The sequence below is a fragment of the Somniosus microcephalus genome, unplaced genomic scaffold, assembly GCF_052327205.1.
Source record: "Somniosus microcephalus isolate GS21.2 unplaced genomic scaffold, FLI_Smic_1.0 unresolved_chr2, whole genome shotgun sequence".
NCBI classification, from domain to species: Eukaryota; Metazoa; Chordata; class Chondrichthyes; order Squaliformes; family Somniosidae; genus Somniosus; species Somniosus microcephalus.
In genome coordinates this window covers 74,626,865-74,645,368 of record NW_028225180.1, presented here as the reverse complement: position 1 = coordinate 74,645,368, position 18,504 = coordinate 74,626,865, and the positions used below count along the sequence as shown (strand labels likewise).

The following is an 18,504-nucleotide window of genomic DNA, read 5'->3' as shown; positions in this document are numbered from 1 at the left end:
GTCCCATTATCTTACCGAGTACTGCCTCCTTAGTGATTTTAATCGTGTTTAGCTCCTCCCCCCCATAGCCCCCTGTTTGTCCAGTGTTGGGATATTTTTAGTGTCCTCTACTGTAAAGACTGATACAAAATATTTGTTCAGCGTTTTTGCCATCTCCATGTTCCCCACCACTAATTTCCCGGTTTCGTCCTCTAAGGGACCAACATTCACTTTAGCCACCCTTTTTCTTTTTATATAACTGTAGAAACTCTTGCTATCTGTTTTTATATTTTTTGCTAGTTTACTTTCATAATCTATCTTCCCTTTCTTAATTAATCTTTTAGTTATTCTTTGCTGGCTTTTAAATGCTTCCCAATCTTCTATCCTCCCACTAGATTTGGCTGCTTTATATGCCCTTATTTTCAGTCGGATACTATCCTTTATTACTTTACTTAGCCATGGATGGCTGTCTTTTCTTTTATGCCCCTTTTTCCTCAGTGGAATATATTTTTCTTGAAAGTTGTGAAATATCTCCTTGAATGTACACCACTGCTCATGTACCGTCTTACACTTTAATCTATTTTCCCAGTCCACTTTAGTCAACTCTGCTCTCATACCTTCATAGTCTCCTTTATTTAAGCTTAGTACACTGGTTTGAGATCCAACTCTCTCACCCTCCAACTGAATTTGGAATTCAACCATGTTATGGTCACTCATTCCAAGGGGATCCTTTACTAGGACATTTTTTATTAATCCTGTCTCATTACACAGGACCAGATCTAAGATTGCCTGCCCCCTGGTTGGTTCAGTAACATACTGCTCAAGGAACCCGTCCCTAATGCACTCTATGAACTCTTCCTCAAGGCTGCCCTGCCCAATTTGATTTGTCCAGTCAATATGAAAGTTAAAATCCCCCATGATTATAGCTGTTCCCTTATTACAAGCCCCAACTATTTCCTGATTTATACTCCGACCAACAGAGCTGCAACTGTTAGGAGGCCTATAGACTACACCCACTAGTGACTTTTTCCCCTTATTATTCCTTATCTCCACCCAAACTGTTTCACTATCCTGATCCTTTGACCCAATGTCATTTCTCACTATTGCAGTGATTCCATCCTTTATTAACATAGCCACCCCACCTCCCTTTCCTTCCTGTCTGTCCTTCCTAATTGTCAAATACCCCTGGATGTTTAGTTCCCAGTCATGGTCACCTTGCAGCCATGTTTCTGTAATGGCCACCACATCATACCCATGTGTAGTTATTTGTACCGTCAACTCGTCTATTTTGTTAGGAATGCTGCGTGCATTCAGATAAAGAACTTTTAAATATGTTTTGTGACAATTTATTCCTGCTTTTACCCCCTTTACTACTTTACCTTTATCTTTATACATTCTGTCCCTTCCTGACACGCTCTGTATCATGCTGGTGAATCTGCGCTGCACCCTCTCCGAGGCCAGTATATCCTTCCTTAGATGCGGAGCCCAGGACTGAACGCAGTCACTCCAGGTGGGGTCTAACCAGAGCTCGGTGCAGCTGGAACACAACTTCCACCCCTTTGTGTTCCAGGCCCCTCGAGATACAGGCCAACATTCCATTCGATTTCTGATTATTGTTTGTACCTGTCCTCTGGCTTTGAATGATTTGCGTACCTGGACTCCCAAACCTCTCGGCTCCGCTGCAGTCCCAGGTTCTCGCCATTTAGAAAAGACACCGATTTATCTTTCAGATTTGCAGCATCCGCAGTATTGCGCCTTTGTGTTTAGTGTTTAATTCACTGCCACTTCTCTTCCAGGAAGACCCACCTTGAAGAAGATCTGCTCTTCAACTTGTCCCGTGACCATCTCCGTTCGCCTCGCCCCATCATCCCTTTGTGTCCTTTAATCTCTCCTGCCTTCCACCCTATCACAGACCTTCCCTTTTGTTCTTTCCTCCCCTCCCCCCTTTCCCTGCCTCTGCACAACAGTGACTCCACTTCAAAAGTACTTCATTGGCTGTAAAGCGCTTTGAGACGTCCGGTGGTCGTGAAAGGCGCTATATAAATGCAAGTCTTTCTTTCTTTCTTAATTTAAAACCCTGTTAACTTTTTCCAGTTCTGACGAAGAGTCACCGACCTGAAACATTAACTCTGTTTCTCTCTCCACAGATGCTGCCTGACCTGCTGAGTATTTCCAGCATCCGCAGTATTTGGCTTTTATAACGATTTATGGGGGAGAAATTCGGTCTCGCCCCGTTTGGGGCGCAATTATCGGCCGGGCGCAAAGTTTAGCGCCTGGCGCTACTTATCGCCTCCGACTGCAAACTTGGCTTCTATCGCCCCTGGAGGTGATTTGAGCGCTAAATCAGGCGCTACACAGCTCTCTTGAGGTCGAAGATCAGCCATGACCTTATTGAATGGCGGAGCAGGCTCGAGGGGCCGTGTGGCCGACTCCTGTTCCTAATTCTTATGTTCTTATGAAGGTAGTTACCTGCTGGTTTTTAACTGGTGTAACTGCCCCGCGTTTCGTCCAGTTCATGCTGTCTGGAATTTTTCTCCTAGGGTTATAGAAGGTCACGACTTTACAAGGGCACTGTCTGAGGTCTGGTTTTAACATTCTGCCCTCGAATTCGTCCGCTGAATGAAAACCAAAAAATAATTTCCTGTTGAATAGTTTGCAAACATGAAGGCCTTCTGAGGCTGCTGATTGAGGTTCTTGGTTTTTTGGCAAAACGCGCTGCGGATTCCCACGTCGTAGAATCCTGTGTGAAAACTGTCAGCTTAGCCCACGTAGTGTCAGCTGTGACTCAGTGGCTATCATTCGCTCGACTCGGAGTCGCTATGTCGTGGCTTTGAGTCGCACTCCAGAGAATTGAGCCCCGCAATCCAGGCCGACAGTCCCAGTGCGAGTACTGAGGGAGCGCCGCTCTGTCGGAGGGGGCAGTATTGAGGGAGCGCTGCACTGTCGGAGGGGCAGTACTGAGGGAGCGCTGCACTGTCGGAGGGGCAGTACTGAGGCAGCGCCGCACTGTCGGAGGGGGCAGTACTGAGGGAGTGCCACACTTTCGGAGGGGGCAGTACTGAGGGAGCGCCGCACTGTCGGAGGGACAGTACTGAGGGAGCGCCGCACTGTCGGAGGGGCAGTAATGAGGGAGCGCCGCACTGTCGGAGGGGCAGTACTGAAGGAGCGCTGCACTGTCGGAGGGGCAGTAATGAGGGAGCGCCGCACTGTCGGAGGGGCGGTACTGAGGGAGCGCTGCAATGTCGGAGGGGCGGTAATGAGGGAGCGCCGCACTGTCGGAGGGGCAGTACTGAAGGAGCGCCGCACTGTTGGAGGGGCGGTACTGAGGGAGCGCTGCAATGTCGGAGGGGCAGTAATGAGGGAGCGCCGCACTGTCGGAGGGGCAGTACTGCGGGTGTGCCGCACTGTCGGAGGGGCAGTACTGAGGGAGCGCTGCACTGTCGGAGGGGCAGTACTGAGGCAGCGCCGCACTGTCGGAGGGGGCAGTACTGAGGGAGTGCCACACTTTCGGAGGGGGCAGTACTGAGGGAGCGCCGCACTGTCGGAGGGACAGTACTGAGGGAGCGCCGCACTGTCGGAGGGGCAGTAATGAGGGAGCGCCGCACTGTCGGAGGGGCAGTACTGAACGAGCGCCGCACTGTTGGAGGGGCGGTACTGAGGGAGCGCTGCAATGTCGGAGGGGCAGTAATGAGGGAGCGCCGCACTGTCGGAGGGGCAGTACTGCGGGTGTGCCGCACTGTCGGAGGGGCAGTACTGAGGGAGCGCCACACTGTCGGAGAGGCAGTGCTGAGGGAGGGCTGCACTGTCGGAGTGGCAGTACTGAGGGAGCGCCGCTCTGTCGGAGGGGCAATACTGAGGTAGTGCTGCACTGTTGGAGTGGCAGTACTGAGGGAGCGCAGCATTGTCAGAGGGGCAGTACTGAGGGAGCACTGCACTTTCGGAGTGGCAGTACTGAGGGAGCGCAGCATTGTCGGAGGGGCAGTACTGAGGGAGCACTGCACTTTCGGAGGGGCAGTACCGAGGGAGCGCCGCACTGTCGGAGGGGCAGTACTGAGTGAGCGCCACACTCTCGAAGGGGCAGTACTGAGGGAGTGCTGCATTGTCGGAGGGGCAGTACTGAGGGAGCGCCACTTTTTGACAGATGAATTGTCACTATTTTACAGCTCTGTGAAGCTGCCAAACACTGACATTCTCTGTTGTTTGATGAGTCCTTGTATTCAAGACTCATCAAACCTCTTTTGTGAGCAGAAATTAGACGGTTGTTGCATCGGAGAATGCAGCAGCCATCTGTCATCTCTGCTGGTCAGATGCGAGACTCTCCGCATCCCCAACGATTGAAGCCTGCAGGAAGAAACAAAGGTAAGTAAACATTTTCTATCACTTTACACTCACCTCACATACTTCCCTCTCTACACTTGCACCCATCACTTACCTCCACAGCGCACTTTTGGACCCCTCTGACCCCCGCAGACCTACTGCTCGCCTCGGTGACCCTGGCGAGGTTTCCCGATATCGGGAAGCCCACATCTCTGGTGGAAAAATGGGGATAATCCTCTTAACTGCCTGTTAACACCTGTTAACAGGTAGTTGAGTGGCTGTAATCGCCTTCCCGCCTCCAGGAGACAGGACCCGGCATGAGTCGGCTACCCGCCTCCTGGGAAGATGGCACGGAGGCAGGTTGGGGGCAGGATGGTTACCCGCCCCCAGATTCTGCCATTTTCCTGGCAGTCCCACCTCCAAACCCGCCTCCCCAGGGCTGGCAAGATCACGCCCATAGAGTACAAAAGCAAGGATGTTATGATGAACCTTTGTAAAACACTGGTTCGGCCTCAACTGGAGTATTGTGTCCAATTCTGGGCACCGCACTTTAGGAAGGATGTGAAGGCCTTAGAGAGGGTGCGGAAAAGATTTACGAGAATGGTTCCAGGGATGAGGGACTTCAGTTACGGGGATAGACTGAAGAAGCTGGGGTTCTTCTCCTTGGAGCAGAGAAGGTTAAGGGGAGATTTGATAGAGGTGTTCAAAATCATGAGGGGCCTGGACAGAGTAGAAAAGATCAAAGAGCAAGTTATTATCTAAATGGAGAGAAACTGGAAAGTACTGCAGTACAAAGGGATCTGGGGGTCCTGGTGCATGAAACACAAAAAGTTAGTATGCAGGTGCAGCAGGTGATCAGGAAGGCCAATGGAATCTTGGCTTTTATTGCAAGGGGGATGGAGTATAAAAACAGGGAAGTCTTGCTGCAGTTATACAGGGTACTGGTGAGGCCACACCTGGAATACTGCGTGCAGTTTTGGTTTCCATATTTAAGAAAAGATATACTTGCTCTCGAGGCGGTTCAGAGAAGGTTCACTCGGTTGATTCCGGAGATGAGGGGGTTGACGTATGAGGAAAGGTTGAGTAGGTTGGGACTCTACTCATTGGAGTTCAGAAGAATGAGGTGATCTTATCGAAACATATAAGATTGTGAGGGGGCTTGATCGGGTGGATGCGGGGAGGATGTTTCCACTGATGGGTGAGACTAGAACTAGGGGGCATAATCTAAGAATAAGGGGCTGCCCTTTCAAAACTGAGATGAGGAGAAACTTCTTCACTCAGAGGGTAGTAAATCTATGGAATTTGCTACCCCAGAGAGCTGTGGAAGCTGCGACATTAAATAAATTTAAAATGGAGATAGAGAGTTTCCTAGCAGATAAGGGAATTAGGGGTTACGGGGAGAGGGCAGGGAAGTGGACGTGAGTCTAGATTTGGATCAGCCATGATCCTATTGAATGGCGGAGCAGGCCCGAGGGGCCGTATGGCCTACTCCTGCTCCTACTTCTTATGTTCTTATGTAAACTGTTCCCATTGGCGGAAGGGTCGAGAACCAGAGGACACAGATTTAAGGTGATTGGCAGAAGAACCAAAGGCAACATGAGGAAAAACTTGTTTACACAGCGAGTGGTTAGGATCTGGAATGCACTGCCTGAAAGGGTGGTGGAGGCAGACTCAATCGTGGCTTTCAAAAGGGAATTGGATAAGTACCTGAAGGAAAAACATTTGCAGGGCTACGGGGAAAGGGCGGGGGAGCGGGACTAGCTGAAGTGCTCTTGCAGAGAGCCGGCACGGGCTTGATGGGCCGAATGGCCTCCTTCTGTGCTGTAACCATTCTATGACTTCTCCCCGGTGTCTTCCTACATTATCTGAGGAGTTGCGAATGGAACTGAACAGTGTGCAATCATCAGCGAACATCCCCACTTCTGACCTTATGTTGGAGGGAAGGTCATTGATGCAGCTGAAGCTGGTCGGGCCAAGGACACTGCCCTGAGGAACTCCTGCAGCGATGTGCTGGGGCTGAGATGATTGGCCTCCAACCACCACAACCATCTTCCTTTGTGCTAGGTATGACTCCAGCCAGTGGAGCGTTTTCCCCCCGATTCCCATTGACTTCAGTTTTACTCGGGATCCTTGAGGCCACACTTGGCCAAATGCTGCCTTGACGTCAAAAGCAGTCACTCTCACCTCACCTCATCATCATTAACATCACTAATAGAACCAATATAATTCATATCTCATAATTGCATCATAATATCGCTAACAGTGATAATAGGCTATTACATAGAATTACATCGAGTCTACAGCACAGAAACAGGCCATTCGGCCCAACTGGTCCATGCCTCCTCACGAGCCTCCTCCCACCCTACTTCATCTCAACCCATCGACATATCCTTCTATTCCTTTCTCCCTCATGTGCTTATCTAGCTTCCCCTTAAATGCATCTATACTATTCGCCTCAACCACTCCCTGTGGTAGCGAGTTCCACATTCTCACCACTCTCTGGGTAAAGGAGTTTCTCCTGAATTCTCGATTGGATTTTTAAAAAATTCATTCATGGGACGTGGACGTCGCTGGCAAGGCCCAGCATTTATTGCCCATCCCTAGTTGCCCCTTGAGAAGGTGGTGGTGAGCCGCCTCCTTGAACCGCTGCAGTCCGTGTGGTGAAGGCACTCCCACAGTGCTGTTAGGGAGGGAGTTCCAGAATTTTGACCCAGCGACGATGAAGGATCGGCCGATATATTTCCAAGTCAGGATGGTGTGTGACTTGGAGGGGAACTTGGAGGTGGTGGTGTTCCCATGCGCCTGCTGCCCTTGTCCTTCTAGGTGGTAGCGGTCGCGGGTTTGGGAGGTGCTGCCGAAGAAGCCTTGGCGAGTTGCTGCAGTGCATCTTGTAGATGGTACACACTGCAGCCACGGTGTTTGGAGGATGCTGGTGAGGAGCATTAATGCCAGCATAGACCAGTTAGGCCCAATGGCCTGTATCTGTGCTGTACACGCGATGTAATTCTATGCAATAGCCTATTACTGTTATTAGTGATCCTATTGCAATCAGTAATAACAATAGAGATAAAAGATAAATAAGGATGAATTAATGATCTGGACGAGGGAATTGGATGTAATATCTCCAAATTTGCAGACGACACAAAGCTGGGTGGGCGTGTGTGCTGTGAGGAGGATGTCGTGAAACTCCAGTACGATTTGGACAGGTTGGGTGATTGGGCAGAAACATGGCAAATGCACTATAATGTGGATAAATGTGAGGTTATCCACTTTGGTGGCAAAAACAGGAAGGCAGATTATTATTTGAATGGCAATAGATTGGGAGAAGGGGAAGTGCAACGAGACCTGGGTGTCCTTGTGCACCAGTCGCTGAAGGTAAGCATGCAGGTGCAGCAGGCGATTAAGATGGCAAATGGTATGTTGGCCTTCGTAGCAAGAGGGTTCGAGTACAAGAACAAGGATGTCTTACTGCAGTTGTACAGGGCCTTGGTGAGACCGCACCTTGAGTATTGTGTGCAGTTTTGGTCGCCTTACCTGAGGAAGGACGTTCTTGCCATGGAGGGAGTGCAGCGAAGATTCACCAGGCCGATACCTGGGATGGCAGGAATGACGTATGAGGAGAGATTGTGTCGATTGGGCTTATACTCACTGGAGTTTAGAAGATTGAGAGGGGATCTCATCGAAACCTATAAAATTCTGTCAGGTCTGGACAGACTAGATGCAGGAAGGATGTTTATGATGGCCGGGGAGTCCAGAACCAGGGGTCACAGTCTAAGGATAAGGGGTAAGCCATTTAGGACTGAAATGAGGAGGAATTTCTTCACCCAGAGAGTGGTGAACCTGTGGAATTCTCTGCCACAGAGGGCAGTGGAGGCCAGTTCATTAAATATATTCAAGAAAGAGTTGGATATATTTCTTGAGGCTAAAGGGATCAAGGGATATGGGGAGAAGGCAGGGACAGGGTACTGAATTTGGATGATCAGCCATGATCTCATTGAATGGCGGAGCAAGCTCGAAGGGCCGAATGGCCTACTCCTGCTCCTATCTTCTATGTTTCTATGTTTCATAACACTAATAGGCGTAGTCTACAGACCGCCTAATAGTGGAAGGGAGGTGGAGGAAGAAATATGCGGACAAATTAGGGAAATGAGTAAAAAACATAGAATAACAATCGTGGGGGATTTCAACTACCCCAATATTAATTGGACAGAAGAGGTAGGTAAAGGGGATAAGGGAATAGAGTTCCTACAATGTGTACAGGACTCCTTTCTAACCCAATATGCAAAAAGTCCAAAGGGAGGTTTCGATATTGGATCTAGTAATGGGGAATGAACCAGAGCAGATAAGGGGAACATATAGGCAATAGTGACCATAATATAATACGCTTTAAGATGATAATTCAGAAGGACAGAAGTATGACGAAAACCAGGTTAATAGATTGGAGAAAAGCTGATTTTGAGGGGCTGAGAATAGAATTTGGAAAACAAAAATGGGCAACAATATTGGCAAACAACGATGTAGAACAGCAATGGGAAACATTTAAAATGGTGTTCAACAGAGTGCAGAAAAAATATATTCAGCTAAAAGAAAAGAAAAGAACAAACTAAACAATAATGAGACTCCATGGGTGAATAAAGCCATAAGGGAACAACTGAGGGTAAGGAAAGAGGCATACACTAAGTACACAGACAGGGGAATGCATGATAAGAGAGAATACAAAAAGATTAGGAGAGAAGTCCAAAAAAAATTAGGGAGGGAAAGAGGAACAATGAAATTAAATTATCAAGGAACATAAAACAAAATAGTAAAATATTTTATAGGCACAACAATAAAAAAAAGGAAGGTTAGGATGGGAATAGGGCCATTAAGGGATAGTCAGGACAATATCACAGGTAACGATAGAGAGATGGCAGAAATATTAAATAATTATTTTGCTTCAGTATTTTCCAGGGAGATAGAATAGGTGGACATGACATTGGGTGATGAGATTAGTAATGAGGTAAGTGCATTTCAAATTTTAAAAAGGGATCTATTAAATAAATTAATCAAACTCAAAGAGGATAAGACCACTGGTCCAGATGGATTGCATCCACGCATTTTAAAAGAATCTAGGGAAGAGATAACGGAGACATTACTATGCATATTTAATAATTCATTAGAAAAAGATATAGGCCTAGAAATTCACTATGGCCCCACCAGCTGGCTAGCGCCCAAAAGTTAGCGCTGGGCGGGAAGCCTATAGCGATCGTCAGATATTCATTGTTAGCGCCCCAATTCGGAACCGGGCGCTATACCAGGGTGTGCCCGCCTCCGCTTGGGGCGCTGACACTGAATATCAGCGCTCTTGGCGCCGCTGCGCCAGCCGCTGCGGAGCGGCAGGCTGCGGTACTGCAGGCCTCCTCCTTCTCTTAAGGGGGAGCTGCCTGCAACGGGGAGATCGCCGCTGGATAGTGCCGGCAAATGAGCCCGGCACCACGGAGAAGTGCCGGGCTCCCGGAAAGCAGCCGGCAATGCCGCGGGGGGGGGGTGGAGGAGGCCGGGGAAGGAGGTGCGGGCAGGCGGCCGCCGAAAAAGCGGCCAGCCACACCTTCCGCTTTAAAGCGCCCCACTAAGGCAGCAGGACGGCCCCGTTTTCTGGTCGCTGTTTGCGGCCGCTTCGGAGGAGGCGGCCGCAACTAAATATGGGGATCGGGCCGGTTTCGGGGCGGAACCGGGGCACTGCGCACACCGATGACGTCATCGGTGCCGGCGCAGCGCTAACGGCTACCGCCGCCAATACCGCTGCGCTGAATATCTGCGCAAACTCATTTCTGCCGCAAAATCACTCTTTAGGCGTTAACTGCGCGCAAAGCTGGCAGCGCCTTAATGAATTTCTAGGCCAAAGTGCCAGAAGAATGGTGGATAGCTAACCTAATACCGATATTTAAGAAGGGGCATAGAACATGTCCAGGGAATTATAGACCAGTCAGCTTAACATCGGTGGTAGGAAAAATAATGGAATCCCGACCAAAGGAGAAAATAGAATAACATCTAGAAACCAAAAATATTATAATGAATAGTCAACATGGATTTCAAAAGGGAAAGTCTTGCTTGACAAACATTATTGAATTTTTTGAAGAGGTAACAGAGAGGGTAGACAAGGGTAATGCAGTAGGTGTAAATTTATCTGGATTTTCAAAAGGCCTTCGATAAGGTACCCCATAATAGACTGATGAACAAGGTCAGAGAATGCGGAGTCAAGGGACAAGTAGCAGAATGGATTGCTGGCTGGCTTCAGGACAGAAAGCAGAGAGTGGGAGTAAAGGGTAGCGAGTCACAGTGGCAGAAGGTGGGTAGTGGTGTTCCACAAGGATTAGTGCTGGGACCACTGCTGTTCACAATTTACATTAACGATTTAGACTTTGGAATCAAAAACACAGTTTCTAAATTTGCAGATGACACCAAATTGGGGGGGAATAGTCAGTACTGAGGAGAACTGCAACAAGTTACAGGAGGACATTAATAAACTTGCAGAATGGGCATATAATTGGCAAATGAAGTTCAACACAAATAAATGTGAGGTAGGAAGAATAGGGAGGTCACTTATCACTTGGAGGGTGCGAGTCTAGGTGGGGTAGAGGAACAAAGGGATCTCGGAGTACAAATGCACAAATCACTAAAAGTTGCGACACAGGTTAACAAGGCCATAAAAAAGCAAACCAAGCACTAGGGTTTATTTCTAGAGGGATAGAATTGAAAAGTAGGGAACCTTGGTTAGACCACACTTGGAGTACTGCGTACAGTTCTGGTCGCCGTATTATGAAAAGGATATAGAGGCACTGGAGAGGGTGCAGAGAAGATTTACAAAGGATGATACCAGAAATGCGAGGGTATACATATCAGGAAAGGATGAACAGGCTGGGTCTCTTTTCTCTTGAAAAAAGAAGGCTGAGGGGTGACCTAATGGAGGTCTTTAAAATGATGAAAGGTTTTGATAGAGTGGATACAGAGAGAATGTTTCCACTTGTGGGGAAGAGCATAACGAGAGGCCATCAATATAAGATAGTCACCAAGAAATCCAATCGGGAATTCAGGAGAAACTTTTTTACCCAGAGAGTGGTGAGAATGTGGAACTCGCTACCACAGGGAGTGGTTGAGGCGAATAGTATAGATGCATTTAAGGGGAGGCTGGACATGCACATGAGGGAGAAGGGAATAGAGGGTTACGCTGATAGATTTAGATGAGGAAAGACGGGAGGAGGCTCGAGTGGAGCATAAACACCGGCATGGACTGGTTGGGCCGAATGGCCTGTTTCTGCACCGTATATCCGATATAATCCTATGTACTAGTATAACTATTATCACAAATAACAGCACTAAGTATCACAAACCATCACAACTGCAAATGAACTCAGCCAAACGTGAATAAAACAGTAAGTTCAATGGCCCCTCCAGTGTGCGAGGCCAGTGTAAGTGGATCCGGTACCTGACAGGTCGCTGAACTTGGTGACTCCATACTCCGCACTCCCTTTCTCCTCTTCCTGCAGCTTCCTGACCTTCTCCATATTCTCCGCAAAGACCTTGAAACGATGCATCTCTTCTAAGTAGACATGAATGTTTGTTCGGAAGGGTCAGTACGCTACATCTGGCCGAGTTTGGGGCGGTGGGAGAGATTTGGATGGACAGAGTTGAGAACATCATGTTTAGGAACAGTGTGTCCCTTTCTGGCCTGCTTCCTATCACCAGCTAGGGCTGTCAGCCGTGGCTCAGTGGGTATCTCTCTCTTTCGCCGCTGAGTTCGAGCCCCATTCCCAAGACTAAAGCCCCTAATCCAAGCTGACAATCCCAGCGAGGGAGCGCCGCGTTGTCGGAGGGACAGTACTGAGGGAGCGCCGCACTGTCGGAGGGGCAGTACTGAGGGAGCGCCGCGCTGTCGGAGGGACAGTACTGAGGGAGCGCCGCACTGTCGGAGGGGCAGTACTGAGGGAGCACCGCACTGTCGGAGGGGCAGTACTGAGGGAGCGCCGCACTGTCGGAGGGGCAGTACTGAGGGAGCGCCGCACTGTCGGAGGGGCAGTACTGAGGGAGCGCCGCACTGTCGGAGGGGCAGTACTGAGGGAGCGCCGCACTGTCGGAGGGGCAGTACTGAGGAAGCGCCGCACTGTCGGAGGGGCAGTACTGAGGGAGCACCGCACTGTCGGAGGGGCAGTACTGAGGGAGCGCCGCACTGTCGGAGGGGCAGTACTGAGGGAGCGCCGCACTGTCGGAGGGGCAGTACTGAGGGAGCGCCGCACTGTCGGAGGGGCAGTACTGAGGGAGCGCCGCACTGTCAGAGGGGCAGTACTGAGGAAGCGCCGCACTGTCAGAGGGGCAGTACTGAGGGAGCGCCGCACTGTCGGAGGGGCAGTACTGAGGGAGCCCTGCACTGTCGGAGGTGCAGTACTGAGGGAGCGCCGCACTGTCGAAGGGGCAGTGCTCAGGGAGCGCCGCACTGTCGGAGGGGCAGTACTGAGGGAGCGTCGCACTGTCGGAGGGGCAGTACTGAAGGAGCGCCGCTCTGTCGGAGGGGCAGTACTGAGGGAGCGCCGCACTGTCGGAGGGGCAGTACTGAAGGAGCGCCGCTCTGTCGGACGGGCAGTACTGAGGGAGCGCCGCACTGTCGGAGGTGCTGTCTTTCAGATGAGACCTTAAACCGAGGCCCCCGTCTGCCTTCTCAGGCGGATGTAAATGATCCCACGGCCACTATTGGAAGAAGAGCATGGGGCGTTCTCCCCGGTGTCCCAGGCCAATATTTATGCTTCAATCAACATCACTAAAACAGATTATCTGGTCATTATTACATTGCTGTTTGTGGGAGCTTGCTGTGCGTGAATTGTCTGCCGCGTTTCCTACATTACAACAGTGACTACACTTCAAAAAAGCACTTCATTGGCTGTGAATTGCTTTGGGACGTCCTGAGGTGTGGAGTTTCCTCCGAGTGCTCCGGTTTCCTCCCACAGCCCAAAGATGTGCGGGTTAGGTTGATTGGCTATGATAAATTGACCCTTAGTGTTAGGGGGATTAATTACGTGGGGTTACAGGGATAGGGTGGGATATGTGTCGGTGCAGGCTCGATGGGCCGAAATGGCCTCTATCTGCACTGTGGGGTTTCTGTGATTCTGTGATTCTGAGGTGGTGAAAGGGGCTGTAGAAATGCACGTCTTTCTATAAGACGCTCCTTAAAACCTCCCTCCTTGAACAAACTTTTGGTCACCTGTCCTAATATCTCCTTATGTAGCTCGGTGTCAAATTTTGTTTGATAATCGCTCCTGTGAAGCGCCTTGGGACGTTTTATTACGTTAAAGGTGCTATATAAATGGGAATTGTTGTTGTTGTTTTTCATTTTAAGATCAACCTTTGCCAATGGACACTCTTTCATCTGTTTGACATTACCCACGCTGTATAAACATTGCCCACATCTCAAGCTACCGACAGAATTGGCCCAAGGCTCGCTCAAAGAAAGAACGACTTGCATTTCTATAGCGCCTTTCACAACTTCAGGACGTCCCAAAGCGTTTTACAGCCAATGAAGTAAATTTTGAAGTGTGGTCACTGTTGTAATGTGGGAAACGCGGCAGCCAATTTACGCACAGCAAGCTCCCACAAACAGCAATGTGATAATGACCAGATTATGTTTTTAGTGATGTTGGTTGAGGGATAAATATTGGCCCCAGGACACCGGGGAGAACTCCCCCTGCTCTTCTTCAAAATAGTGGCTGTGGGATCTTTTACTTCCACCTGAAAGGGCAGACGGGGCCTCGGTTTAACATCTCATCCGAAAGCCGGCACCTCTGACAGTGCAGCGCTCCCTCAGTACTGCCCCTCCGACACTGCGGTGCTCCCTCAGTACTGCCCCTCCGACAGTGCGGCGCTCTCTCAGTACCGTCCCTCCGACAGTGCGGCGCTCCCTCGGTACTGTCCCTCCGACAGTGCGGTGCTCTCTCAGTACTGCCCCGCCGACAGTGCAGCGCTCCCTCAGTACTGCCCCTCCGACAGTGCGGCACTCCCTCAGTACTGCCTCCTCGGACAGTGTGGAGCTTCCTCAGTATTGCCCCTCCGACAGTGCGGCGCTCCCTCAGTACTGCCTCCTCCGACAGTGTGGTGTTCCCTCAGTACTGCCCCTCCGACATTGCGGCGCTCCCTCAGCACTGCCTCTCCGACAGTGCGGCGCTCCCTCAGTATTGCCCCTCTGACAGTGCGGCGCTCCCTCAGTACTGCCCCTCCAACAGTGCGGCACTCCCTCAGTAATGCCCCTCCGACAGTGCAATATCCCCTCAGTACTGCCCCTCTGACAATGCGGCGCTCCCTCAGTACTGCCCCTCCGACAGTGCAGTACTCCCTCAGTACTGCCCCTCTGACAGCGTAGCGCTCCCTCAGTACTGCCCCTCCGACAGTGCAGTGCTCCCTCAGTACTGCCCCTCCGACAGTGCAGCGCTCCCTCAGTACTGCCCCTCCGACAGTGCAGTGCTCCCTCAGTACTGCCCCTCCGACAGTGCGGCGCTCCCTCAGTACTGCCCTTCCGACAGTGCGGCGCTCCCTCAGTACTGCCCCTCCGACAGTGCGGCGCTCCCTCAGTACTGCCCCTCCGACAGTGCGGCGCTCCCTCAGTACTGCCCTTCCGACAGTGCGGCGCTCGCTCAGTACTGCCCCTCCGACAGTGCGGCGCTCCCTCAGTACTGCCCCTCCGACAGTGCGGCGCTCCCTCAGTACTGCCCGTCCGAGAGTGCGGCTCTCCCTCAGTACTGCCCCTCTGACAGTGCAGCGCTCCCTCAGTACTGCCCCTCCGACAGTGCGGCTCTCCCTCAGTACTGCCCCTCCGAACGTGCGGCGCTCCCTCAGTACTGCCCCTCCGACAGTGCGGCGCTCCCTCAGTACTGCCCGTCCGACAGTGCAGCGCTCTCTCAGTACTGCCCCTCTGACAGTGCAGCGCTCCCTCAGTACTGCCCCTCCGACAGTGCGGCGCTCCCTCAGTACTGCCCCTCCGACAGTGCGGCGCTCCCTCAGTACTGCCCCTCCGACAGTGCGGCGCTCCCTCAGTACTGCCCCTCTGACAATGCAGCGCTCCCTCAGTACTGGCACTGGGAGTGTCGGCCTGGATTTTTGTGCTCAAGTCTCTGGAGCGGGACTCGAACCCACAACCTTCTGATTTGAGAAGCAATCCTGCTTCCCATTGAGCCACAGCTAATACTCATTAGTCAAAGTCGTATGTTTTTTATTTGAAGAGGACCCCAACTTGAGTCAGGGTCTACTAATGATAACGGGGCTAAAAGGGTTAAATTACGAGGACAGACTGGGCTTGTGTTCCCTCGAGGATAAAAGATTAAGGGGCGATCTAATCGAGGTGTTTAAGATGATTAAAGGATTTGACAGGGTAGAGAGAGAGAAACTATTTCCTCTGGTGGGGGGAGTCCAGAACAAGGGGGCGTCACCTTAAAATTAGAGCCAGGCCGTTCAGGGTGATGTCAGGAAGCACTTCCTCACACAAAGGGTGGTGGAAATCGGGAACTCTCTCCCCCAAAAGCTATTGAGGCTGGGGGTCAATTGAAAATTTCAAAACTGAGATTGATCGATTTTTGCTGGGTAAGGGTATTAAGGGATACGGAACCAAGGCGGGTAGATGGAGATAGGTGGCAGATCAGCAATGCTCTCATTGAATGGCGGAACAGGCTCGAGGGGCTGAACGGCCTCCTCCTGTTCCTGTATTCCTGTGAGTTACTGAAGACACAACAGTGAACACAATATGAAGTCAAAGACAAAAAGAAAATACTGCAGATGCTGGAAATCTGAAATAAAAACAGAAAATGCTGGAAACACTCAGCAGGTCAGGCAGCATCTGTGGAGAGAGAAACAGAGTTAACGTTTCAGGTCGAGGACCTTTCGTCAGAACTGGAAAAAAAAGCAGGAAATGGAACAGATTTTTAAGCAAGGGTAGGGGCTGGGAAAGGGGAGAGGGGATGAGAGGATCGAAGGCAGGAGAAGTTAAGAGACATTAAGAGATATTCAAGGCGAGAGGAGATGGTAATAGGACAGGTTAAGAAAAAAAGGATGGTTCTAGATGAAGTGTAAATTGCGCTGGCAGAATGGAGGAAGGGAAAAAGACACCGAGAAAAAGTGTGGATAAAATATATATATATGATTGGGGCCGAGGTTATGGTCTGAAATTGTTGAACTCGATGTTGAGTCCAGAAGGCTGTAAAGTGCCTGATCGAAAGATGAGGTGCTGTTCCTCGAGCCATATGAAGTCAAATGGCCGCAGGCCCAGAACCCAACCCTTACCTTCCCCATCCTTGTAGATCTTGTTGAAGGTTTTCACGAAGCCACGAAACATCAGTGCCAGCTCGCTCTGGAAAAGCAAATTGAAACGATTTATAAGGGGAGATTTAATCACGGTGTGTGTCCCACCCCCCCCCGCCCCTCCCCACAGTAAACAGCTTCAACTATGCCCAATTGGACGAGGAACTGGAGGGCACCTGGCTCTGCTGGAAGGCTACTTCAGCAAGGAGTCAACTGCCGAGAAGAGAGGGTAAAACCGTTTGACTGATTAAAGAAAACATAGGGGACGGGAGGAGGCCATTCAGCCCCTCGAGCCTGTTCCGCCAATCAGTGAGATCATGGCTGATCTGTGACCTAACTCCATCCATCCGCCTTTGCCCCGGATCCCTTAAAAACTTTGGTTAACAAACAGCTATCAATTTCAGATTTAAAATTAACAATTGATCTAGCATCGATTGCCGTTTGCGGAAGAGAGTTCCAAACTTCTACCACCCTTTGTGTGTTGAAGTGTTTCCTAACTTCACTCCTGAAAGGGAGTGGGCCTTTGGCGTAGTGGTAGCATCACCGCCGCTGGGCCAGAAGGTGTAGGGTTTCAAACCCCGCTCCAGACAGTCCCGGCAAGTGGAGTCAGAGCTCCGGCTCTAAATTCTGGGTTGACATCCAGCGGGATACTTGCGTCCGTGGGTGCGGGTGCCCCCCCCCCCCTCGTATGGGTTGTGGGAGCCTGTAAAACCCTCCCGCCATAGGACTAACCACCCTAATGGCTGGTACGAAGATGGTTGCAGTCACAGAAGCAGCATTAATCGTGGCCAGAAATCCTTCCACCACTTCATACAGTTCCCCAAAGGGAACAGTGTGAAGACACGTATGACGACAACTCCTGAAATGTCTGGCTCTAATTTTTAGACTCTGCCCCCTAGTCCTAGACTCCACAACCAGCGGAAATAGTTTCTCTCTCTCTACCCTATCAGTTCCCCTTAATATCCTGAAAACTTTGATCAAATCACCCCTTAACCGTCTAAATGCTGGAGAATACAACCCTAGTTTGTGTAATCTCTCCTTGTAACTTAACCCTTGAAGTCCGGGTATCATTCTGGTAAACCTACGCTGCACTCCCTCCAAGGCCAATATATCCTTCCTAAGGTGTGGGGCCCAGAACTGCTCCCAGTGCTCCAGGTGTGGTCTAACCAGGGTTTTGTACAGCTGCAGCATAACTTCTACCCCCTTGTACTCTAGTCCTCTCGATATAAAGGCCAGCATCCCATTGGCCATTTTGATTATTTTCTGTCCATGACATTTTAATGATCTACCGTCTTAGCTCCGTATCGCTCAACGCCCTCACCTGTCAAAAAAATCGAGCAACCTCAGTAAAAACGTCAGCCAGTGCCTGTGATGAGACAGATTCGAACTTCTGAGCAAGCTACTAGCTGCGAACTAGCCCCTGACCTCAAGCTAAGTTGCGCAAGGGGACAGCACTTACCCCATCTAAAGCCTCGGCACGACAGTGCTCCCCAGCTCCGCAGGGATGCCCCTCCAAGCGGGGGAGGGCCGAGACCAGGAGAGCGCACAAGACGTAGAAACCCTCCATCGCTATGCGTGTTCTGAAGGTGCGAACTGAGATACTCCGAACTGAGACTTCTTATAAAGGGTGCACTGATTACTGTCAGCGTGCTGATTCGCCTAAGCAAGTGTGAGATATCTCGAGCTGATAAAGAGAAGCCACAATGGACTTTGCTGAATCAGAAATATGTTGTTTGCTTGCTCACCCCCGGTGTGGTAGCGAGTTCCACATTCTCAGCACTCTCTGGGTAAAGAAGTTTCTCCTGAATTCCCTATTGGATTTATTAATGACTACTTTATATTGACGGCCCCTGGTTCTGGCCTCGCCCACAACAGCAGCAACAACTCCCATTTATA

At 50.5% G+C, this 18,504-nt stretch overlaps 1 protein-coding gene across 1 annotated transcript in view; it reads right to left on the bottom strand.

The window, feature by feature from the left end:
- Positions 1-18,188, bottom strand: part of LOC147092830 (cathepsin F-like) — a 45,055-nt gene extending 26,867 nt beyond the window's left edge. Inside the window, exons 1-4 of the mRNA XM_085976079.1 lie at positions 18,068-18,188; positions 16,591-16,657; positions 11,762-11,875; positions 2,449-2,594 (exon numbers count right to left, since the gene is read on the bottom strand). Of these exons, the coding sequence (XP_085832205.1) occupies positions 2,449-2,594; positions 11,762-11,875; positions 16,591-16,657; positions 18,068-18,175 (435 nt within the window). The 5' untranslated portion in view covers positions 18,176-18,188. The remainder of the gene's footprint in view (positions 1-2,448; positions 2,595-11,761; positions 11,876-16,590; positions 16,658-18,067) is intronic.
- Between the last annotated feature and the right edge of the window lie 316 nt (positions 18,189-18,504).